General features: G+C 41.5%; 5 protein-coding genes across 10 annotated transcripts in view; 4 read left to right on the top strand and 1 right to left on the bottom strand.

The window, feature by feature from the left end:
- LOC105690503 (dystrophin, isoforms A/C/F/G/H-like) overlaps window positions 1-24306 on the bottom strand; it is a 231919-nt gene that overhangs the window by 183024 nt on the left and 24589 nt on the right. For all 6 annotated transcript variants that reach the window (XM_048656447.1, XM_048656451.1, XM_048656450.1 and 3 more), the window contains 11 exons: window positions 24141-24257; window positions 23928-24047; window positions 21400-22884; window positions 20975-21202; window positions 20376-20891; window positions 19498-20135; window positions 18925-19072; window positions 17823-17936; window positions 17562-17738; window positions 17348-17455; window positions 17158-17269 (listed from right to left, as the gene is read on the bottom strand). In XM_048656447.1, coding sequence (XP_048512404.1) covers window positions 17158-17269; window positions 17348-17455; window positions 17562-17738; window positions 17823-17936; window positions 18925-19072; window positions 19498-20135; window positions 20376-20891; window positions 20975-21202; window positions 21400-22884; window positions 23928-24047; window positions 24141-24257 — 3763 coding nt within the window. The remainder of the gene's footprint in view (window positions 1-17157; window positions 17270-17347; window positions 17456-17561; window positions 17739-17822; window positions 17937-18924; window positions 19073-19497; window positions 20136-20375; window positions 20892-20974; window positions 21203-21399; window positions 22885-23927; window positions 24048-24140; window positions 24258-24306) is intronic.
- On the top strand, window positions 97-1142 carry LOC105690511 (lymphocyte antigen 75-like). The gene is made up of 3 exons (XM_012408325.3): window positions 97-398; window positions 488-760; window positions 847-1142. The coding sequence occupies exons 1-3, from the start codon at window positions 311-313 to the stop codon at window positions 1062-1064; spliced, it is 579 nt and encodes a 192-aa protein (XP_012263748.1). The 5' UTR covers window positions 97-310; the 3' UTR covers window positions 1065-1142.
- LOC105690510 (lymphocyte antigen 75-like) lies at window positions 1771-3869 on the top strand. The gene is made up of 5 exons (XM_012408324.3): window positions 1771-1931; window positions 2037-2309; window positions 2401-3091; window positions 3203-3475; window positions 3583-3869. The coding sequence occupies exons 1-3, from the start codon at window positions 1844-1846 to the stop codon at window positions 2616-2618; spliced, it is 579 nt and encodes a 192-aa protein (XP_012263747.2). The 5' UTR covers window positions 1771-1843; the 3' UTR covers window positions 2619-3091; window positions 3203-3475; window positions 3583-3869.
- LOC105690508 lies at window positions 13894-16039 on the top strand. The gene is made up of 5 exons (XM_020854969.2): window positions 13894-14054; window positions 14147-14419; window positions 14494-15044; window positions 15130-15408; window positions 15486-16039. Exons 3-5 carry the CDS (start codon window positions 14834-14836, stop codon window positions 15680-15682), a joined length of 687 nt encoding a protein of 228 aa, XP_020710628.2. The 5' UTR covers window positions 13894-14054; window positions 14147-14419; window positions 14494-14833; the 3' UTR covers window positions 15683-16039.
- LOC105690509 lies at window positions 16186-17024 on the top strand. The gene is made up of 3 exons (XM_012408323.3): window positions 16186-16337; window positions 16405-16680; window positions 16741-17024. The coding sequence occupies exons 1-3, from the start codon at window positions 16232-16234 to the stop codon at window positions 16947-16949; spliced, it is 591 nt and encodes a 196-aa protein (XP_012263746.2). The 5' UTR covers window positions 16186-16231; the 3' UTR covers window positions 16950-17024.

The raw sequence follows: 24306 nt of genomic DNA, 5'->3' as shown, positions 1-24306 counted from the left end.
TTTTAAGACGACAATCTAGAGGCGATGAATTCGTTTGCGAAAATGTCTTCATTGACGAGCGCGAAGGAAAAATACGTGAACCCGGATGTGGGCGGTGGAGAAGTTCATCCTCAAGTGCGAAAGATTGAATATGCGCCGGGGAACTACCCGAGAGTCACGACGGACATGAAATTATCACACGTCCAGATAACCAGATGTGAAAACAGCGAGCTATCTCGAGTTTCGAGTATAAAGCGAGTGTGATTCGTTTCGAGCATTTCAATCGACTGGAGGAATTCATCGAGTGAATTTATAGTGAAAATCAACCGAGATGACCGGTCTACTGGCTACACTACCTCTGCACCTCGCGTGTCAGTTGATCAGCCATGGGAATCATGAGGCGATGAACGTGACGTTGGGTAGGGAAATGAAAAGAACCCCAGGGATGACCAATTATTCTATTAAAACTGCACTCTACTTTGCTAATCACGTTTCTTTTCTGCTCCAGTCGAAGATGCTTATCTGGCAAACCAGACAGTCAAAATACCTGCGGGTTACACCATCTTTCCGGACGTCGGGGTCGCCTACAAATTTTACAAAAATAAACTCACGTGGAACGCAGCGAGGAAACAATGCATATCGGAAGGTGCTTCGTTGGCGATAATAGATTCTTTCAAAAAAGTAGAATACGTGGCAGCCGTCAAAGACAAAACTCTTGGCGTACACACGGGTATTCACAGACTATACGACAGCACCGCCGAATGGAATGACATAAGAACCGGTGAGTTGAAAAAGTGGGCGACAAATTTTACCCTCCCCTTTATTTCCTCAACTAATTCAGGAAGTTTTTTTTTTTTTTTGTTTCAGGTTTGCCCGTGTCCTTCGTACCTTGGAAACCGGACGCAAACTTAGCCACGACGACAGGACTCTGGTGCACCGCGTTGTGGTCTGACGGTAGCGGAGTGGGTCCCTGGAACTGCATGAACGTGTTAGCCTCGGTTTGCGAGATACCGTTGTACAGGACCGTAAAGAGCTCAGAAGCGCAAGCTCAACAAAGCACGTCCGACGCACTGTATTTAAACTGAATCGCAATCAACCGAGATATAATTATGTCTGTAACGTGTAAAATATGCTCTATGAAAGAATAGATATCCTTTTTCTTATCTCATTGTTATCTGAATACGAATTCGCCAAAATCGATCCCGATCAATCCTATCGCTCGCTAATCTACCGATCAATCATCGATCGAAGGAGGCGAAAAAAAATCCTACGGTCATCCGATTGAGTGGGAATAATCATCAGTTTGTCCATGAGAACGTAAAGAAAATAGTTCGGAGGATTTCTATGGGGGTTCATGACACGGGAGCAAGTTACATTGAATAATCGCATCCGGCGTTAGCGTGATTCTCAAAAAATGCGGACGATCAAGCTAGTTGGGATCTTCTCGCATCTAATCAGGTGCGATCTGCACTCGTTCTATCGAACCCCAGACACTACAAAAATAGGGCTCCGTTACGGAGTGAAAAATTTGGTGGTAATCATTCAGAAGGAGAAATTGGTTCCAGAACTTGCTGACCTTGAAGGTGGATAACGCGTCTCCGTGGACGAGCCTGAACGAAAACTATTTGAATCCGGAAGTGGGTGGTAGAGAACTTTGCGCTAATGAGGATGAAATATTTCATTAAACACACCGGGGAACTACCCGAGAGTCACGACGGACATGGAATTATCACACGTCCAGATAACCAGATGTGAAAACAATGAGCTATCTCGAGTTTCGCGTATAAAGCGAGTGTGATTCGTTTAAGCATTTCAATCGACTGGAAGGATCCATCGAGTGAATTTATAGTGAAAATCAACCGAGATGTCTGGCATACTAGCTACACTACCTTTGCATCTTGCCTGCCAGTTGATGACCCACGGGTACAACGGAACCGTAAACGTGTCTCAGGGTGAGAAACTGAAAGGAATCGAGGGATGAAAAGAAATCCCTTCGTACCAATTGTTCTATTGAAAGCCCACTCTGATTTGCTAATGAATTTCCTGTTCTGGTCTAGCCGATCATTACGCCCACCTGGCAAATCAAACAACTGAATTATCAGGAGGCTACACCATCTTTCCGGAACTCGGAGTCGCCTACAAATTTTACAAAAATAAACTGACGTGGAACGCAGCGAGGAAACAATGTATATCGGAAGGCGCTTCGTTGGCCATAATAGATTCCTTCAGAAAAATCGACTACCTGATGACGATCAAGGACAAGGCTCTGGGTTTACACACCGGAATGCACAGACTCTTCGACACCTCTGAATGGACCAATATAAGAACAGGTGATTTCACTAAAATTGATGTTTTTTTTTTTTGAATAATATCTATTCATTCGTTATCAAAATTTACGTCTGTTTTGTTTTTTTGTTTAAGGTCAACCGATGCACTTCATACCGTGGAAATCAGACGTAAATCTGAACGCATCTCCTATCCTGACGTGCTCTGCGATGTGGAACGACGGAAGCGGAGTCGGTCCATGGAATTGTATTAGCCCTTTACCTTCGGTTTGTGAAAAGCAGGTGTCAAGGACCGAACAAAACTCAGAGTCAGATATTCATCAGAACGTGGTGGGCGCATTTCGGGCTAATTAAATATGAATTATTTTACAAAATTCTGTCCTATCGAGATCAATAAACTATTTCTAATCTTCACCGTTTATCGCATTGGCATTCGTCATAACAAAAATCATTCTCCTCAACTTGATAAGTTCAGATGCAGTTTTGGAAGTGTGACACCCGTCCTCGTTCGCTCAGAGATAAACGAAGAGGAAACAATCTTCAATGAATATATACGCATCGCAAGAACTAACGTCAAGGAAACTGATATGTATGTGCCGTTTACGCAAGGAAGTGTATCAAGTGATGGGTCGGTCATATCATGACATGAATAACTGGCGGGGTTATCGCTGCTGCTATGCATTATTATGCGGGTTTGTAAAATGACTCTCGACATAAGACGTTTGACAGTGAATAGAAGATGTCCAAAGCACTCGTAACATTGCCGCTCCAACTGGTTTGCCAGTTGGTTATTCGCGGGGCTTTCGATACCGGAAATACACAATGTGGTAAATAATTATACCCTATAACGAAGGGAGTACCGAAGAATCCGGTGAATTACGTATCAGATTTGAAAAATAAGAGAAACAAAAAGAAATAAAAAAGTTTTAATTCCTCAGTCGTGAATTCTACGTGGCCGGATGACAACTCGCAGCTTGTGCCAGCTGGTTACACGGCCTTCAGCGACATCGGAGTCGCCTACAAGTACCACAACTATAGCCGCAACTGGAATTTAGCGCGTAAAGATTGCAATTTGGAAGGTGCTCATTTGGCGGTGATAGATTCGAAAAAAAAATTAGATATCGCCATGTCTCTGAAAGATCCGATGTCCAGCGTACACGTCGGCGTTCACAGATTCTTCGACAAGTCGGAATGGGTGTCCGGTATAACAGGTGAGATGTGAATCGGACCGAATTCTCAAAGTTTGATTGTCGAAACACTGTGATCGATGTTATCCACTCGTTTACTTATTTTTTCTCTGTTTCGTTCGGTTGGCCAGGTTTATCGGTACTTTCCATGCCTTGGACATCGATAACGAACGAGGGAACGGATGAATATAACTGCGTGACATTGTGGTATGACGGAAGAGGCGTTTGCGCCGACGACTGTAATTCTTCGCGGAAATTCATTTGCGAACTTCCACTAATTATGAACGAAGAAACGCGGCCCTAAAAGATATGGCCTTCTTCTTCCATTTAGCGAAGGTGATTTAGCATAGTCTCTATTCGATGAAAATAAATAAATAATAATAAGAAGAAGAAGAAATACAGTAAAATATTGAATCGATATCGTCGATTTGCCCTTCTTTTATTGTGTGAAAGGAAAAAAAAAAAGTTACTCATCATTTTTACGGGTATTCGATTGACTTTTCAATCCGATCCTATAATCTTATCAAGTTATATGTCGTTTATTATACTTGCTGTTGAGTGGAAATTTTTTGATTTTTTTTTTTTTCTCCTAATTTTGAAGCCCCGAAGGCGAGTATAGTAGGGACATCGGCACGGGGCGCAATATCAACAGTTATCTCGTCTCTCTGCATAAAGGAGGCTAATCGAAGTCTCAAACTCTGCATACAAATGGGCGAGCGTTTGGACCATCCAAGATCGTGTCTCTGGCGTATCTCTGAAACGTTTCGGATGCTGTCCCTCCAGAGTCAGGGTCGTTAAAACGTTCGGTCCGGAACAAAATCCTTCCCCACCCTCTTCCCCTTAAGCGTATCTAATCGCGCGCGGGGGGGAAAATCGATCGGCGAAATGATACATCCTTCAGTTTTGAAGACTGTGCAACCTTTTTTTTTTTTTAAATAATCCATAGACTTTTCGGAAGTTTCAGAAGCGAGTATCAACGGCGCACAATCAGTTAATTCGACAATCGGCTGGACTCAGAATTTTTTTATACATTCAGACGAGTGAATTAATTGTCAAAGGTTCATTAAAAAATCAAGCAATATCTGAAACATTTTACTCATACACCCGGAATCAGCTGATTCTCATTAACGTTGATTGATTCGCGTTTCGCAGTGCAAACTTTTAATTCTACTTTGTCGTACATCAGAAATATAGTTGCGGAAAACGCTGCGGGACAAATGCAAAATGCACGTGGCACTATAGCGAATACACATATAGGTATATGAAGCTTGCGACCGGTGCGGAGGACGCAAGACCTCGTATATGTCCTCAGAAATTGATGATATTTAGTTACGCGATTATCGCGGTTCGAAGGAAGATACAAAAAAAAAAAAAATCGCACGTGTAGTTCCGCTGGGATGAAAAAAAGTTGGAGGATTTTGAAGCCCGACTAGCATCTGCCGCCCCGCGAAAGGGATAAGTTGAATATTTATTGAGGTTTGCAAAGGAGTAGTATTCCCGTAGGAAAGGAGAAGTGGGAACAAACATAGGATACCGGAATGAAAATGAAATTTTTCTTGTTGTCTGAATATCATCGGTCCAAATCTGAACGATACGATGAAAAATTTATTGGAAAAAAATGAAACGATTTGGAGAAACTTACATCAGATATTCCATGCTAAGCCCATTGTAGTCCAAGAGGAAGAAAAAAAAAAAAAAGGAAAAGCACGACCAAAGACACAATTCAACGCCGACGTTTCATGAACTGAAACTGGCCGAACCGGAGACACCACGATTTAAACGACATAAAAATAGCACAGTTGCACAAACTGATCTGAAAAATTATTATCAATGGTCTCGAATTGACGATTGAATCAATACGAATACCTGGAAAGCAAATTTGCCGAAAAACTCGGTTCGATTTATTCGTCTTCGTCTTCGTTTCGATCAATTTATTTTTTTTTCACCGTGTGCGCGGGAAATCGTCATTGCGCGAGTTATTTCCTTTGTTATAAAACGGTCTCGGTCTTTACCCGTGTTCGTCCGGGGGTGCACTAGCTACCCCCGTGGCCAGGGTGATCGCGCGTAGGGTGTTTTTGAAGCGCAAGCGCGTCGCGACGCCGCTTATACACGCGTATCATATGTATGTACCTATATAACGACGACGCGCCGTGCGTCGCGTCGGTTTTCCGACGCCCTCGCGACTCGCGGTCAATGTCACCGCGACGCGCCCGATTCCCTGCAGACTCCGCGACTTTACCAAACTCCGCAGATCTCGAGGGGGTCTGATTTTATCACCCCCTTATCACCGGCCGCTGGCGAATGGGCCTCGAGTGACCACCGAGGCGGTTTTTTTCAATCCCCATCGTCGTTATTATTGTAAATATTACTCTTGTCATTATGCAACGAAATTATAACAACAATTTTTCGTTCCCCAGAGATCGATGACCGATTTTTCGTCGCTCTTTTTCCTAGGTGAAAAATTAGGATCGACCACACGAGAAGAACGATAAGATTTTCCCATACGATTTCCTCCTATTGTGTCGACACTTCGTATAGTTGATTAATTAATTAATAATTCAAGTAAGTGAACGAGCGAACAATACGTATTAGCGGGGGTAATTCTACATCAAACTTGCAAGCTCCGCTCGTCTGTTTTCCCCGAGCGCGCGGTAAACTCTTCAAGACCTTTAATAACGGAATTATTTTTTTTTTTTCTTGCTTTTTTCTTCTTTGGTTTACCTCTGGAAAGAATTTCGCTTTGCTTTTACCGGGGTGAAAAACTGGTTCTGAAAAATGTAAAATGAAAAATGAAAAATGAAAAAAAAAAAAAAAACAAATAGAGAGAGAGAGAGAGAAAGAGAGAGGGAGAAAAAATAGAATTTCTCCCTGAAACGCACACCGGGTTTTGCCAGCTCCTCCCTACCAAGTCCTTGACTTTCCGGGGCTCGCCGCGGTACGACGATGCTACTTCTGTCGGTGGTGGTTGTGGTTCTGCTGGCGGTGCCGCTGTTCCTCAGTCGCGTATTTTTACTGTGCACTCTTTTGCAGAGTTTCCTTTCGAACAGCGCCATGAGATTTAACCTCCTCCTTCGAGTTTATTTTTGCGCGGTGAAACGCAGCGTAAAAATATACCCGGGGGAAAAACTAAACTCGGTCTATCCGACACGCGGGGGTAGGTACAAGGTGGGTATAAGGTATACGGAATTTTTTTTTGGCTTCTGCTTTTTTTTTTTTTTTGTTTTTTTTTTTCACCCTGCCGTTGTTGCACTAACGATAAAGTTACGAGGCGTGGGCAGTTTCGCGAAAAACTTCATCCTCTTCAGTTGATACTTTCAAGTTCGTATAATGTGAAGGGAAAGAAAAAAGGTAAAAAAGAAATCAGAGAAAATGTAGCAGAACCGAGAATGTAAAAAAAACGGTACAATTTTTCGGACAAACCGCGGGTGAAGTTCATCCTAAAGAGTGGATATATACAAATAGTCCGTGTATCTACATGTAGGTGGAATAAATGTACATGGGAAAGTTTTCAATATTCTATTCCTAAAGCTGGAAGTCGTTTTCTCGATTTACGATATCAGCTGGTGTCACGTTATTGCAATGCCGGGCGCACGGAACGTCAAATCTCAGGGATTGGAATTGATTCCGCGAATACTTTTTCCCTTCTCTTTCATTTCTTTTTTCCACCCCTACGGGATTCCTCTAACCGAAATCTCAGGTGTTCGGTAGAGTTATTCCGTCGCCTCTGGACTAGCAAGAGTCGAAATTTGCGAGTACCTATCTCAGCCGATTTTTTTCTTTTCACTCTATTGCCGCCGCGGAAAAGAGGAGAATTAGATCTAGTTTACTTCGGTACAGTTCGACGTGTACGTTACGCAGTTGCAACAGCGTAAAATTATTTTCGATCATCTCCCTTCTTTTCAAGTTATCTTTTTTTTTTTTTTTTTCCTTCGAATACACATTTTACGAATCGGCGAGTTAATCTTGCGGCATCGGGTACCGATATTATTACAAGACGACGGCTTATGCAAACTGCGAACGCTTTTCACACAGCCCCTCGACCCTTCGGGCAACTAACCAGAAGCGGAGGCAGCAGCGGCGAGCTGCAGGACGGCGCGGCGTGGCGTAGCGTAGAGTATAGCGTGGCGTGGGCGGCCGTTTCCTCGTCCATTAATCTTGTCCATTGTTTCCACGAAGAGGGAAAACTCGCGGACTGGAAGGTATGGCACTCCGGAATTCTCTCTATTCCGAATTCTCGAATCCTCTCGTACAGCACGAAACCCGGGATACATATATATATACATACGATTCAAAATCCGATATCTGTTGCTACGCCTCTTTATTTTTACAAAGAAGAGAAATGGAGGAACAACAGAAAAGCTCTCTCTCTCCACACCCCTTATTTTTACTCTTCAACTCCCGACCGATCAGACGTACGAAACAAGGCGAGGGTGGAATCAAAAAAATGAAAAATCAGGGAACCGGTGGCCCGGTTTTTTGAGCGATGCGTCGGAGGTCGGAAGAGATCAGTTCCCGGCTACGACGTTGCTCTGCGGAAAATACATAGGTATCTATCTACATCTGTATACGCCAGTTGATAAAGTGGTTCGATATTGCTGTTTCTGTTCCCGATTCAACGACGACCGCGAGACGTCAAGCGGTGTCTTGGGAGCGGAATGTTAGCGGCAAAAGAAGCGAGGTAGAGAGACTAGCTGCGGCGGTGGCGCGTTGCGAGAACTTGGGACAATTTGTCAGGCGTGGAAGTTGATCGTTGCGGTTGATTCGGGATTCGATTCCTTCCTTACTCTCTGGTTCCGCTGATCTTTTCTGCGATATATATGAAACCCTTTCTTATTCCTGGTTTATTTTCTTATATTTCACCGCGATTCGCTACCCTCGACGTACCCACACGATGAAAATATTGAAAATGCGACACGGTTCGCTCTTTCAGTCCACGCAAGTCGGTTCGTAAAAATAAAAGTTGGCCGCGGTTTTCCGGTCAACCCCTGCAGGTTTTGGGACTTAATGACACTCGTGGTGGAGTATATAAAGAACGTTAACACGAATCCAATAAATAAAATCCGACGTCAAAGACCCCCGACGAGAAAAGAAAGGGTGAGAAAACTCGCGGTGTATTTACTTTCATTTCCTTCTCTTTCGGTTTCCTTCGTCAGTTTTTTTTTTTTTTCTCTTTTCTGTTTCTGTTATTCCCCTTCTTCGCGTTTATGGTATCCAAATTAGACGCCCCACCTAATTAATTACGGCGAGTGATATCATTTGGATAAAGTGAATTGATAGAACCGCATCACGTCATAAGCTCGTTAAATATGCTTAAATGTGATTACATATTCGTGTAATTCTACGTTACGGAATCCATGATTTGACAGTGTTGCATTGGTCTGTTTTGCGAACGATCAGAAGACGAATCAAAGATATGAAAAATTCTGAGAAGGAAATCTACGACGATATTATGAACTGAGGACGACATTGTCGGGGTCATTGAATCGAAAAAGGAAATATTCTACGGCAACATTCTGCAGAGTTGCGTTTCAGCCCCTCATACTAATGGGTCGTTTCGACCCTGCAGCAACGGACCGATTGGTCACCCACCCTGGACCGAATTACATATCAGAATTGTAAACGTCCCCTTTGTCACCCAACTTCACGTAACCCCATTCAAAAACGGTTGCAGGGGATGCGAAAACCTTAATTACTGGGCATAATGGTGGAATAATTCGAAATTGGGGAAGACGTAGAAGCAGTAGGGTGGCACGGCAACGATGCAACTACTCGAGAAGAAAAAAGAAGTAACGATTGTTCTCCGGAGTGATATGACGGATTAATTCTCGGAGCGTGTGAAAATAATTGATTTTTGAAAAACTTTGATGATTTTTATTCGGTTAAGAATATATGATGATTTTGCGAAACGTAAATCGATGTTGATATTTCGAAAAGTGTTTGAGACGGCGGTAAATTCATTGGAAGAAACAAAAAAAAGTGAATATTATTTTCAAATCTAACCTGAAGCCTCAGCGAGTGAAAATTTTATAACATAAAGTCGTCTAGATGTGCAGCAGCAGAAGCAGCAGAAGTTGAATAGTTTGAATCAGAGGCATTTTATTTGCTTTTGAACTTTTACTGGAACTTTGTCCCAGAATTACGTAGTAGAAAGCTGAGAATCTCCTCAGGAATAAACTGCTACAATATGACGGTGGAATAAGATTCCGTAGTGACTATAATTTCAACTCAGATGAATTGAATCTGAAACTTGATTTTCAGACTCTTTCTAAAAGGCGAGATGTGTGCAGAGAAAGCACAACGGTACAATGCGTCAAAGTTAAAAAGGATAAAAATCCGGAGTTCGAAATAACGGTGACAAAAACAATAATAACAACGGCAGGATGAAATAACGAGTTGCGTGGAAGTCGATCGATCGAATTTCGAGCTCGGAAAAATTATCTAAGATCTTCTCAAAGCTCCGTTAATATAACGAATATTATACGTATAGATTCGTTAAAGAATTCAGAGTGGCGGTAATGACGTCGTTTATTCTTAACTTCCCGGGCATCGTGAAAGGATTGCGTTTTGAATGAACTTTAGAACGGACGTAGATGAATGAATCCTTTGACGAGAGGAGGCTGAGACATCAGAGAAAGCCATAGTCACTGCTGCTGCTGCTGCTGCTGCTGCTGCTGCTGCTGCTGCTTCGTTATACAAAAATGATAAATTATAATTTTCCGCAGCTTAAAAGCCAATTCCACGTATAACGTAATACCTGGTCGACGTTGATACGATTAACGTTACCGCGAACACACGCTGTGTGAAGATTTTAAAACGATTCCGTGAAAATTTTAGACGCCATATTTCATAAAACGCAGTTTATATGAAGGAGAGCGCGGAGACAACTACAATTCCATACGACTGGGCTACGGTAACAAAAGCTTTTTTCAAACGCTATCCAAATCCTTTTTCTGGTCACGTAATATCCGAGGACACTATATCTCACGAGGTCCGCGAAACGAAATTCTTTATCAAACGTGTCCTAGTGAAAAGGTTAACATCGTTGCCACGGTGGATTGTGAAACTGGTCAAACGTCAGCAGGTACGAGACTCTCGGGAGATTCAAAAATACCGGACGATTAAAAAAATCGAATGGGTTGTACAAGATTTGTAAAATCACAGGTAATCGTGCTCGAAGATATTTTCGTCGATTCGTCCGTCCCGCGGCTCGTCTCATCGGCAAAAAACTTGGACCACGTCAGGATCCTTCGTGGTTCGGAGAATACCGAATACATTCCGTGTACCGATGATCCGACAAAAACGATCTTGATACGTCACACGAGTGTTTATTCTCCGTTAAGTGGATTCGCGGGGGTGATGATCGAGCGATTAGCCCACGTCAGGGCGATAAGAAACGCCAAGAGATCGTTACAGGTATGACAAAGTCAAACACACAATAGATACAAGAGTTTTGCGAGCAGAATTTTGCTGGAAGGTGAAACGAAAAAAATAAAGACCGCGTACCAACCTCTTCGTTCAACGTATAGGGGCTGCTGTACGTTCTAAACAATGAAGACGAAGAATCAGATTGAGTGAGAAATGGAGCATACCGAACGATACGGACCCGATTCAGAGTTTATTTTTTGGCTCTACACCCTCTACGCCATTCTATACATCACGGTTTTACTTTACGATTATTTTTTATGGATGCAGACTAAATCGCGCTTTTCAAAAAACCGGGCGAATATGTTACTTATCTCACGAACCCTTCGTAACGGTTGATTTTATTTAAATAAAAGCCAAGATCACGTTAAAGTTTGAACATCAACATGTCAAGTTTTCGCCGATGGGAATGAGTTCTCGAGTTTTCAACCAAATAACACCCACACAAAACACAAAAACTAAATTCTAGCTCTTCACTTTTTCAAAGTTTCATTCGCATCGTGTTCTGCATACCAAGATGAATCAAACGAAGGCACGGACGGTGAATAAGAGACGCTGAGGGATTTTTCAAACGGTAAGGTTAATCTAAAAGTGAAAAACAGAGAAAAAAAATCACAGAAATGGGTCTATATATGAGTATATTTAGAAAAACACGATACACGCGCGTATGAACAGAAGGGGCTAGGTACGCATGAAAGAAAAAGGGAAAAATAAGTATAGACGGGAAGAGTCCCTCGGGGTAAAAGGAGGGACCGACTACCATAGGGATTCGCGTCCTCGATTCGCCCTTCCCTTTTCGTCCTTCGTTACTCTTTCGGTTTAGCCCTTGTATTGTATATATACGCGCTGTTCTCGTCATCGCGACGGAGCAAATAAGTCTTTTCTCATAGTATGTACGCGGATAAGTGCAGAACGTATGCCTTGGTGCCTGAATGTAGGTATGCAAAGGGTATTACGTTTTATGCAACTTCAACATGTACGCATATAATGCATAGCGAGTCGACGACTTTTTTATCCCACGTTCATCACTTTGCTAGATTAAACTTCTTTCTGTAGGCTATTGCGACAGTTATGATTATTTTTATTCTACTTCGGCTCTGATAACATCCTATCTCTATCGAGCATTGTGTTTTTTTCTCTCTTCTTTTCTGATGATTTTTTTTTCCTTTTTTTTTTTTTTTTATTTTACCTCTCGTTGCGTCCGCATCGACACATTATGTTGAATATCGTGTTATAAAGTCGTTGGATTTTTTTTTTTTCCTTTGTTCGCAAGAAAAATTTCCAACAGGTGAATTATCACGACGACCGAGTTGTAGAATCTGAGAGACTCGGCCTCGATGATTTATTTTTTATTCCGTTTTGCGTAAGCCGCGCGGACAAAGAAAGAAGAAACGAGCAGTACTTGAAAGTCACGAACCATTCGGACGAGAACCTTATCAAAAATCGATGATGCCCCGCATATACGAAGTTCCGTTTTCTCTTTCTTCTTTTTTCAATTATTTTCAGCCGGTGGTGTCGCGCAAAAATTATGCAGGAATACCGAAAAGCGTTTATCAACAGCCACCGCAGAGAGAATTCTAGGTGCCGCGAATATTTGCAAATATTTGTCGGAAGTTGATAATCTGCTAAGTATTTGCTGTTTATTACAAACGAAAAATGATAACGGTTATCCTCGTGATGAGGAAAAAGTAGCGTATCTTATTCTGGGAAATCCACTGCGCAGTTCGGCAGCGTGGCTTATCACATCGGATGACAGATACAATGCACACATATTCGTCAAAATAAAACGCAAACCTCAATCAAACTTCGTGAAAAAGAGATCCGAATACTTCGCCTGCCTATTGATGATACTTATCCGTTTCGTGATGTCGGTTCCCTCCCGATTACGAAAGGTCGAAGGTTAAGATATCCCCGCAGAGGTGGTCGTTGAGCGCTGTATTACTGACAGACGTAACGGAGATTCTTGTCGAGATTTGCATTGCGAATTTGTTCTTCTTCGCGATGTATTTCAACGCACTGTATCATTTTAGGCGTTCAAGAGAAAGGTGATTATTGAACTACATCCTACGACCGACGGATCGTATGTGGATTTGGCAGATCGGCTGGAATATGTCACAGTAAAAAGTGAATCACGCTGTCGTTTGAAATGACGATACCGATGCCTGTGCTGATAGCCAACATTATTCCGGCCACGATCAAAATTATCGATTAGCCAAAATGTAATCTGCAACCTCCGGGTGAGTTGAGTTCGATGAATCACGTGAGTGAACGCTTGGATAAATTATTCCGGTGAAAGAAAACCGGAAGATCGATCGATGATGATTCTTTTATTTCAGCCAGAGGTGTTCTTCCGTGCGGTCGTACCGCATACTCGACGATGAACTTGGCGTACGAGGTTCGTATCGAAAGGTTGTCGTAGGACCAATGCCAACAACGAGTGCGGCGGACCGGGTAGTCGACTGGGAATAACCGGCACCCGTAAAAAAATTGAACATGTGGCCGGATCGGAACACGCGCGAATCGGTATGAACAGGGAGCTCCTCGGACCTGAATTAGCAGGGGTGAAATTGGAATATTTCTTCTTCGAGCGAAGAAATGAATGGATTCGATATTTTTTCGTACTCAAATGAAGAATTTTCCACTTCCGTTCATGTATATGTAATTCGGTTTAATCGTATCGGATCCGCCCTGGACACCATGGAAACCTGCAGGACGACGCAACCGTCACATACCCTTTCGAGTCGATGCGGCGACCGAGGACTGGGTAACGAAAATTGTTGACTGGGAAACATGTTTGTTTATGAGATATCAACAAATCGAGGAATCCCCGAGAGTCGAATAAAATTGTTGATGAATAATCGAATAAAGACGGCAATCATGATCTCCTTTTTTTCGTTTTTCAATTATTCTAACATTGAAATATGTGCTATACCCGTTCCCGCCCGAATAATAAAGAATTATGACTGATTGCGTATCGCAAGTTTGTCAATGAAAAAATTACGATAATACGGTGTACCGGGGTTATCTACGACTTATATATATACACTCCGTGCTGGCGATGTTTTATTATTAGTAGATCGTCGAAGCTCGTTGCGAATCGCCATGGCCGCGCTCGTGACGACCCTCCCTGCGATGCAGCTGGTTTGTAATTTGGTGTTCGTCGGTAACGGTACCAATTCCGGTAAGAGAAACGCCAAGTTCTACATCGATATTATTTGGTGAATTGTCATCGATCAGTTCGATTCACGATGTATTCCATTTGAAAATCTGCAGCTTTGCCTCTACCGGGCGGATCAATAAACGCATCGATCCTCCCCGAAGGCTACATCGCGTATCCCGAGACCGGGGTAGCTTACAAAGTCCACGATGAGATCGTTTCATGGTTTGTCGCCAAAGAAAAATGCAGCCGGGATGGCGGTAACTTGGCGGTGATTGATTCGCTCAAAAAATTGGCATTCGTCAAGGCTCAAAGAAGGTCGAGAGACCTCACGCACGTCGGTATTAATCGGATAGAAGGAATCAACGGATGGCTGAGCGCAAAAACCGGTAAGTTGCAACTGTTTTTCTCTCACGAATCTGTGATAAAAGCACATCGGAGTAAATCGATTCATGCGACGCAGGTTTGCCACTGTCTAACATACCGTGGGCACCGGGCGAGCCAAACGGAAGCGGAAACTGCGTACAAATAAAACGAGAAGAAAATGGACTCGGGGTATACTCGTGCATCGCACCAGGGGATTACGTCTGCGAAATTCCGATCCCCGAAAACTACACTGCGCAGCTTTGAAATCGAGGAATTCATGCCAGTAGTTATGACATATTGTCCAACAGGCTATACGTATCAAACTTTCGTGTATATTATTACAATTTGTCGTATGATAAGCGAGATAACATCGATTGACTCGAGCATACCAGGGTAGAAGAGGTCTGGCATTTGTGCGATCTCTTGAGGAAAAATAAATGAAAACGTTTAACTGGAATCCCAATGTGATAATAAAGTTCGCTGGGTCAAGTCAGAAGGTCTTAAAAGCACGCACGCACCTCCAACTGACACTAGTTTCGAAGAAGTTTTCATTCTCGGTAAAAATGGCTTCCATGATGGCTTCGCTACCGCTCCACTTACTGTGTCAGTTAATCGCGCCCAATGTAACTACGAATCATAATAATCATGGTGAGAAAAGCAAATAAGATCTGGAGAATAAATTAGGGAAAATACTAAAAATATTTAGAAATAAAATTCAATAAAATTCACACAGGTACCCCTGTGTACCAGTTGCAACAACAGCCAAGTGCCATTCTTCCGGAAGGATACGTCGAATACCCTGGGCAAGGAGTAGCCTATAAGTATCGTATGGAAGATTTGGTGTCTTGGAAAAAAGCTAGAGAACTATGTGTTTCGGAGGGGGCTCATTTGGCAGTGATCGATACCAGAGAAAAACTTGAATACGTTATGAGATCTCACCCTACCCTTGCTTTTCATGTGGGTTTATATGCAGCGTACGATGACAACAAAGATTGGGTCAGTGTTACTAGTGGTAAGTTCCGAAATGTACCCCGAAAACTAAAATCGCTTACGCCACCTACTTGATTCTACCGGATATACCTTATACAGGAGGAGCGCCTATGTTAAACCTACCCTGGCAATCTACCGAGCCCGATTCTACTTACAGATGTGTTGTGGCTACAAAGGACGGACTCAGTAATTACAGCTGTTCGGATCACAAACGGTATTTCATATGCGAACGTCCGATTTCTTCCAGTGTCCCCGCGGGACCACGGACCACGGTGAATGTCGCCGACATCCACTAGAATCGCGAACGCGTCGAGTGGCTTTTTCTTATATTTTTGAACATGCCAATTTTTTTCCAATCTCGTCATGTATCTCATAATCACTCGCATGGCCCTCGGATGAATTGGTTCAGGATGATCCTCGGAAAATTATTTCCCGATCATTGGTCAACATTTTTTCTTCAAGAACCGTCAGCCGCGGGCACAATTATATATTTAGTGAAATATGCGCAAATCCGACGCGAAACCGATGAATAATTGCTACGATCTCTTCCAAGTACATGATGTGTATGATCCATTCTGTTTCGACAAACTCAATACAATGATAATATATGATGATCAAAAGAAAAGAAAAATAACAGAATGATAACACGAGGACTAGTCTGGCCTGATTTTTTAATCCCATCATCAAAACCAATATGTTATGCGATGTATGTTGATTTCTCTGAGAGCAATCCCACGAGAAAATGAAGAAGATATAAAGTTCGCGAAGGGGTTATCTATTCCGGAGTTTAAATAGCGCGTATTTATTCTACTTTGGATTTATTTCTGCAAGTATAGTTTTACAAAATGGCAGCTCTGGTCGCTACTCTGCCGTTACAGCTAGTCTGTCAATTGATACCAACTAATTTGCCAACTAAGGATGTAAAAGCGTTTGGCAAAACTGAAAAATTTGGTAAGATAATAGTTCGTTTGACTCCTTGTAATATCTATGATGTACATTTGCTGACATCCACCCTCAGTGCTAAATTTCCCGCAACCCCAAACGCCGACAATTCCAACAATCCCAGATGGTTACGTACCGTATCCTGATATCGGAGTGGCCTACAAAACCTACTATGAACCCGTACTTTGGAAAGTGGCGAAGAATCGATGCACAGCGGAAGGTGGTAACTTAGCGATAATCGACTCGATGAAAAAATTCGAATATGTATCACGGCAGCTGAAACCTGAGAGGGTAACTCACGTGGGAATTCATAGTTTGTTCGATCAGGATGAGTGGGTGAGCGTTAAGACGGGTAAGTTTAATTTCGTATTTACCCGGAGTGAGATTGATTTTTTTGTTTTGATGTCGGTAGGACTTCCCTTGACGACGATACCTTGGGCACCTGGTGAACCAAACGGTGATTCGCGGTGCGCAATGGTGAAATATGAAAAAAGTGGACTTTGTAATATCGAGTGCTCGCAGATAGTCGGAGATTTTATATGCGAAATACCGATCCCAGAGGGATACAAGATGCCGGAGGAAAGATTCGAAGATATTTTTGGCCGAATAACAGCCAACTGAACTTCATGTATATAGCCGTAGCAGTCCTAGTATATTGTATAAATCGATAAAAATTATAAACTATGGTGAAATATTTATCGGTGACGAAGCTAACAAATTCTCCAATAACTTGTATGAAACTGAGAGCAGCAGACTGCTCATGAAATACCGAGGATTCACCAGATAATTATCTGCAGGGTAACGAAATGAAACTTTCATCAGGTCTTACCTTTCTGTCGATACGCTAACTTTGGTGTCACTGCGGATAAGGTTTCTGTCTCTGGTGGTTCCCCGCGATTTTTAACGAACTGCCAATCCTCCCTCAGCTTTTTCAGCTTCTCCTGAAAATCGAATACAAATAAAACTCGTGAGAAAACTTCACTCGATTGAATATAGAGAGCCTGGATAAAATCACTCACTTGAAGTTCAACGGATATCGGCTGCTTCGCTGATTCGCACTCTTTTTCTAAATTTGTATAATTTTCGATAACATCTTTAACTTCCATTTCACGATCGACCACACCGACCTGTGAACAAGCAAATACATTTAAAAACGAAAAATTTCGTGTACCGTATGGTCGAAATCAGAATAACTCTGACTCGAATCGATGAAAGAAAGCTCGGTGTATGTACCATTATGTTATCAATGACTCCGACACGTTCCTGCTGTGGTAGTTCCCGAGAAATATTGAGCCTCGTTCGTGTCTCCATAACCCATGCCATCACCGTGTCCAAACTGTTGATGTATTTTTTCAACGACGTTAATTTATTTTCAACATACTCGCGGTGGGTCGAAAGATTGGAAGTTGCCTAAAAAATAATTAAGATTATCATATTAAAACTTTGACGGTAATAAAAACAGGCACTGGTGACGAAACTATCATTGGTCGTTACCTTATTTATATCCAAAAGTGTTTTATTGTAAACATCCTCGCTACGAGGATTATTTTGCTGGGCCACCAGAGCTTCCATCCCTCTTTGCCGCGTGGCGAGTTCCTCCGCCCTTGCCTGAATCAAAACGGGCGTGATATTGCAATGAAATAAATGATGAAAAAAAAAAAATAATCATTGCCCATCCTTTCGAACAAAACACAACAAAATAATAACGTCAGTAAAAACAAGCAGATGGATCAATTTCGTATTATTCTCAGCCAATAAAATTATTCTGTTTAGATGATGAATTCAGAAATATTTTATTCGAGATATCAATAGAAAAAAACCTGTGATGTTAATTTGTCTACGGTCAGAAAACCACACGAACAAATTAAGTATCCGTTTTTAGTCATATTGCCGCCAGAGTAGCGGAATGTTATCATTAGGTAATGAACGTGTTCACAACTCTGCTTTTACCTTTCCAACGGCATGCCAGTGCTTTGTAATAATAAAAAATAACAAGCATAAAAATAAACATGTTATCACTATCGATATCAGATGCAGCATATCGATTGATTTTTTAGCAAACAAAACTCTGAACGGATATTATATATTTTTATATAAATCCTGATGAGAACAAAATGAGAGACGATCAGCGATGATGGCGGTTACTCATATCGAAAGTTTTCTGCACACTAGCTAGTTGGCATAGTTATTAGAGCTTGTGTAACAAAATGTATTTATATATAATAAGCGGGAAAGCATAAACCCAAACTAGACAAAAATACGAGTTCACAGCTATTTTTGTCTTGGCAAGTGTGGACTACGAGAGTCAGGAAATGCAGTGATATTATTAGAACCCGGCTCGAGTTAGCCTTAACTATATGTTACATTATTACCATCTCACTACTTTTATTCTTTCCAATATGAACTGTGGAAGGAGTTCAAGAAACGTGTCGTTTCGAAATTCGTCATTTGAAACATATTTCAAAGTACATCTGCACGTATTGATCCATTCTATTTCTATCATTATATTTGAACTTGAACCAATTTGGCTCGAGGAAAAGGAAATCAAATTCAAACTCTTCTGTTTTCAAGCATTGATAAACGCGATTTTACAAACCTTGATAAGAGACAGTCTGATTGCGAGTGAGGTGTCATCGGATGGGTTTGCCGAAGATGCCAACAGTGCATTCACCTGATCGATAATGTGGTGAATAGCATCCAGGCTTTTATCGCCAGTCGTGGATTTCCTTTCCATTGCGAGAATTCTTAAAACAAATACATGTCTTATAACTGGTATTGCACTCTATTATGTCAAAACGTAAATGAACAATTTTCAGCAACCATTCGATCGTTGAAAAATAAACACGATTATTTAAATACGACAGTAATGATTCTCCTTATTTTCAGATATTTCTTGTTTCAATAATCATGTGATGTCCTGTTTGTTTAAAATTATCCCGACACCGATCATTGCTCTGGGACTGGCAAGCCACTACTGAAATAGCTCGATAGTGTCATCCTGGTTATACCTACGGCTAACTTCGAAAATCCCCGTGTGTGAGAGTCTCTTGCTATGTTTAAATTTGTGAACACTGCAGTCTGTGATCCAAACAAGTGATCAAAGTAGAAAAATAAGAAAACAAACAGAGCAGAGCGATAAAATAAAAATAGTTTACGCCTTAAAACTCACTTTTCTTTTCTCAATCTTAATTCTGCGCCGAGGTGTTGCCATCGACTTTTGAGATTATCAACCATCATTTGCAAATCTTTTGCTTCCTCTGGCGACGATCGACTCGCAATATCCTTACTGGATGTTGAAATTGTGCCTATGATATGCTGCCTTCTGGAAACCTCCTGTTCGAGCTCCAGTACCTTGGCTTTAGCACCTTTTGAATACCCCACTGCATTCAGCTTGTTGAGTATATCTTCCGCCATATCCAACCAGTCGGAAGATGTCCTGCAGGTATTATGTAAGCTCTTCCAATTTTCCGAACATTTCAACCAGGTATTATATCTCGTCGTAAACTTCTGGTTGACGTTAGCCCATTCTTCTTTAAGTTTTTCAACCAAACGTATAATCTGGTCAGCTTGTTCTTTACGGGAACGTCTCACGACATCGGAACTGAGACCTTCCACCTCCTCCACGCTGGATTTCAGAATATTTAAAGCGTTACTTATTTTGGTCAAGCATTCTTCTTGGTTGATGTACGACTCGTAGTCTTTTCCATTCAATGGTGAAGAGTTCAAAGATCTCGATATAGTCGATATTGCTTCTCGTAATTTATTAGTTCTGGTTACAAAGTCTGGTTTGGACATAGCTCCGACATCCTGTTTCAAAATGTACACAAAATAAATGAGTGAGGTTCGTTTGAACGGAATTCGTTTCTACAGAGAATTGCTGCCCAGGGATCGTTTGGACAGCGTAAATTTCGACTTGGGTACGTTTGGACAGGACTAGACCAACGGGATCGACGTAGGTGCGTTTGGACGGAAAATAACATCCTCAATAAATTGGATGATATTCTTATCAGGGAAATTCAAAACATCGCTATCGAAACGAATACTTACAATTTCCATTTTCTTCTCGGAGACAAGTTTGTCCTTATCTTTACTTCCACTGAATCTTTTGAACTGAGAACTCACTTCTTGCCATTTGCTATTTATGGTATAACGGGTGGTTTCAGAATGCCCGACGTTGAATCTCTTCAGTTCGTTACCCAACTCGTTGAGCTTCTGAATCTGTTGTTGTTTGGTCTCGAATTCTTCGGTGAACAATTCCAGCTGTCCTTCATAATTGTTGGCTTGTTCAAGCTTTAAGGGAACATCGTTGAACCAGTCGTTAAATTCTGAGATCAGAGCATTGTACTGTCTCAGAGCGTCCTCGGCTTTCTGAGCTTGTGTGCGCCTTGCCTCGGTTTCGGACATTACTTGATGCCATTTACTCCTCAACTTGTCCTGATGATCGGACTTGATCTTCTCAGCCCTAGACGGATCGGTCATATGCACCGTCATAACTAGACCGTCTCCTTTACTAATTAAACTCGCAGCATCTGGAGCTAAAGAGCTAACTTCTCCTTTTATCACCTATAATAAATCAACGTTTGGTGACTGAACAATTAGTAAAACTGTGGGAATCAACGATGGTTTATTTGACGAATATTACAAACCTCAAGGCGTTTTGCTGGGTCTCTTTCGTTGCCTACTCCTCCAATCGTCATCAGCATAACATCCATTCTACGTAGCATCCTTTGAGCGGCTTGCTCAAATTCTAAAATATCCCTTTCGAAAGTAGTTCTGGATTGGGCGGTCGGGCTTCGAAGAGATCTCGACGATTCGCTGGTGAATTTAGGAGTGACCTTCCAAACCGGAGAACGAGATTGTTTCTCAGTTTTTATCTAAATGGAATGGAATGAGGTCTGTGAAAATTTGTCTACCAAAAACTTGGCCTAAATTTTACCTGGAGTAACGAATATAATTTAATCGGTTTAATGAAAGTTACAGCAGTATGAATGCATCGTTATTCGTTAGCTGCATAACAATTGTTAATTCAAAAATAGTATGGGGATAACGCAAACGATCCTAAGGCCGTTACCTTAGCCAAGAGGTGTTCGACATGCTCTCCTAAAGTGGAATCCTCTCCTTCAGAACTTGAACTACTAACATCAATTTCGGTATCGTCAGAAAAAATTAAAACGTCGTCAGTTTCTTTATCACTTCCATAAAAACTTTCACAATCCTCCAATGTGTCGTCAGAGGACAAACATCTGACCGCTTTTGGTGTCGGAGATTTTCGATAATGTTTTCCCGTTTCGGGAGTAAAATTTCTGGGAATTTCATGAACATTAGAAAACTCCACCTGCTTTTTGGTAGCCATTGGTTTCTGTATCTCTTTCTTACGAGTTCCGGTCTCAGATAAATTCTCGTCTAAAGCAGTGAGATCAGGAGGAGGTTTATCATCGAGTATTAAATATTCTGCTATACTTTCTGGATCTTTCCAAGCATGTAGGGCAGCCTTTTCCTCCGAGTCGGTGCGACCTTCGATTTTTTTATCAGTAGGATGAGATTCATGTGCTCGCATTAATGGAGATCGAGATGCGATTTGTTTTGTAGATCTTTGTCCAGGTATTCTTACGCGCGGATATTGCAAAGCTTCGTCCAGCAATTGTGAAAGATCAGCAGTAGAGTCTTCTAAATTTAATTTCAGACCGAGCTTCTTCGCTGACTTTCCAAGGCTCTCGTCAGAGGATCTTCGTTTTTTTAATATCGGAACTAGATCCTTGTTCCTTGACGCGGAACTTCCCGAGTCGACGGTATTAGCTGGGTTGCTGCTGCAGCCTACATTTCCTTCAGTATCTTCGTCGAGAGATTCCGGTTCCGTCTCCCCATCTTCCAATATCTCAACCCGCTCCACAACTTGAGGCATTTGTTCCACGCTAACATTTGCACTGGGAAGAACGACGTGTTCCTCGGGCGAAGCCACAGATTTGACTATCTCCATTTCTTTTATCTCGACAATGCGGAACGAATTTGGCTGTGCTTTCGTAAACTTTATTGGTTTCGAATCGGTCGCGGTCAAGCTGTTCGTCGATACTTGAGAAAACAGTTTACTATTTTTTGCGAGAAAGAATTCTTCATCCGCAGCTACCGGTGACTTTCTGTCCGACAATTCAATGGGAGAATCGCCATTTCTCGGTATTTCCCGAGGTTGAGAAGTTTGTACAACGTCCGGAACCGAACTCATATCTAGTCGTCTTCTCACGGTTTTGCTAACATCTATTATTCTGCTTTCATTCTTAGCTGATTTTGTGCTAGACTTCTTACTGCGCAGAGGTATATCGATTGGTGAGCTTTTGGGCGTTTTAGCATTTTCTCCTTTCTCTTCGAACGCGGGATTCAAGTAGCCGATACCACAAATCGACTGTTCATGATCTATCGACTTGATTTCTCGTCTAACCGGTGAATTTGTCGCTTGATTTAGAAGCACGAACGAATTAGTAAGTTCCAAATAGTCTCTCCCCTTATCATCGCATGTCTTATTAAAAACCAAGAAATGATCTGTACTTTTTTGGATCCAGCCCTGTGGAAAAGATGATTCTTAGGAATATAACTTCGTGATCAAGCGTTGTTTAATGTGAAATAGTGTGTTAATGGTACGATGATATTAAGCCAGTCCAGACAATGCTAGCGATGAGGTAGCTTTCGCTGCGAGAATCATGTAGAAGAATATTTCTTGACCATCCATCACCAGAGTGCGTTAATATTCTCCATATCATACAGGTATATTAATATATCCCGTCAAACATTTTTTCTTCTTCGCCTCTTCACAGAGAGAAACAAAAGAGAACAAAAAAAAAAAAAAACCATAACCGCGAATAGGGGAGAGACGAGACCAGCGTACTCGATATTGATAATTTTTTTGGCTGAGTCTGACAATGAATTTCCTCAACTCTCATCGATCCACCCATCGGAACATTGCATATGTATGATTGTGTGTGAATATATATCACGTACACGTATTTTTTTTTTTTTTGTGCGTCAATGGTGAATTATTTACATGAAGATGTGCAACGTCAATTGAAACCGGCACCACGAATATAAGCATGGAACACCTCTTGTACAATATTTATAGTCTTAGGACCTCTAAATGACGTAATTCATCATTTTCATCATATCCTACTTGTACATCTGATTGAAAAATATTCTTTCAGACTTGTGCAACGTTTATCAGTAAACGTAGCTAAGGTAAACGAGACATATTTCCTCGTATATCGTTATATCACGTGCACGGTAATACTGATATACTTGTGTCTGAGAAAATTGAAATATAGGGTGTAATATCTTCATTTTAAAGTCAAAATTCAGTGTACACTTCTTGATAACGTAGGCGTAGAAGAGAACAGTCGAGAAAGTGATTTTTCATAAAATGTAAAACAGTACATTGAAGCCTAGAAATTACAGACACCAAATGTTAAAGTGTATTAAGCAAATTGTAAGCCGTGAATGATGAAGCAATGATCATGTATTACAATTTATTGATCGTAAGGGGCAAAAGTCATGTGTTTGTGATAATATGTCGCTAACAAAATATAACTTAAGTACAAACTGAAGGTACCGACGTACCTGTATTCTGTTGCATATTTCTTCCCATTTTTCGCAAACCTTGGCAACCTTAGGATAAAATGAACACCTCTGAAGCTGCATTACCTTCGGTTTAGTTTCGATCATCTCACTCTGTATGGCCTATTTGAAAATGATTTTCGAATAAATATGAATTTTCCGAATACACACCTAAGGGTATTCGTTAAATTTTTTTCAGCCAATTTCATAAATTACCTTGCAGTGCTCGAAGTGCTGTTCACTCAGCTGATCGGTTGGCACGGAATCCAAATGATTTAATTTATCTTCTGTCTGTTGCAACCATGCATTAATTTCATCGACGCACGGTTCATCCTAGTGTTAATTATTGAACGATTAAAATCATAGACTTCCGACTCACCGA

Source organism: Athalia rosae, chromosome 6 (genome assembly GCF_917208135.1).
Source record: "Athalia rosae chromosome 6, iyAthRosa1.1, whole genome shotgun sequence".
In the NCBI taxonomy this organism is placed as follows: Eukaryota; Metazoa; Arthropoda; class Insecta; order Hymenoptera; family Athaliidae; genus Athalia; species Athalia rosae.
Note: the sequence above shows the minus strand (reverse complement) of the source record. Positions and strands in the feature narration are given on the sequence as shown.

Bases quoted from the DNA above. Each gene is read 5' to 3' on its own strand.
- LOC105690510 (XM_012408324.3), top strand. From the start codon at position 1,844: ATGTCTGGCATACTAGCTACACTACCTTTGCATCTTGCCTGCCAGTTG. The intron at 1,932-2,036 runs GTGAGAAACTGA...GTTCTGGTCTAG, and splicing joins AACCGTAAACGTGTCTCAGG to CCGATCATTACGCCCACCTG. The intron at 2,310-2,400 runs GTGATTTCACTA...TTTTTGTTTAAG, and splicing joins ATGGACCAATATAAGAACAG to GTCAACCGATGCACTTCATA.
- LOC105690508 (XM_020854969.2), top strand. From the start codon at position 14,834: ATGAAAACGTTTAACTGGAATCCCAATGTGATAATAAAGTTCGCTGGG. The intron at 15,045-15,129 runs GTGAGAAAAGCA...AAATTCACACAG, and splicing joins TACGAATCATAATAATCATG to GTACCCCTGTGTACCAGTTG. The intron at 15,409-15,485 runs GTAAGTTCCGAA...TACCTTATACAG, and splicing joins TTGGGTCAGTGTTACTAGTG to GAGGAGCGCCTATGTTAAAC.
- LOC105690511 (XM_012408325.3), top strand. From the start codon at position 311: ATGACCGGTCTACTGGCTACACTACCTCTGCACCTCGCGTGTCAGTTG. The intron at 399-487 runs GTAGGGAAATGA...TTTCTGCTCCAG, and splicing joins GGCGATGAACGTGACGTTGG to TCGAAGATGCTTATCTGGCA. The intron at 761-846 runs GTGAGTTGAAAA...TTTTTGTTTCAG, and splicing joins ATGGAATGACATAAGAACCG to GTTTGCCCGTGTCCTTCGTA.
- LOC105690509 (XM_012408323.3), top strand. From the start codon at position 16,232: ATGGCAGCTCTGGTCGCTACTCTGCCGTTACAGCTAGTCTGTCAATTG. The intron at 16,338-16,404 runs GTAAGATAATAG...ATCCACCCTCAG, and splicing joins TGGCAAAACTGAAAAATTTG to TGCTAAATTTCCCGCAACCC. The intron at 16,681-16,740 runs GTAAGTTTAATT...TGATGTCGGTAG, and splicing joins GTGGGTGAGCGTTAAGACGG to GACTTCCCTTGACGACGATA.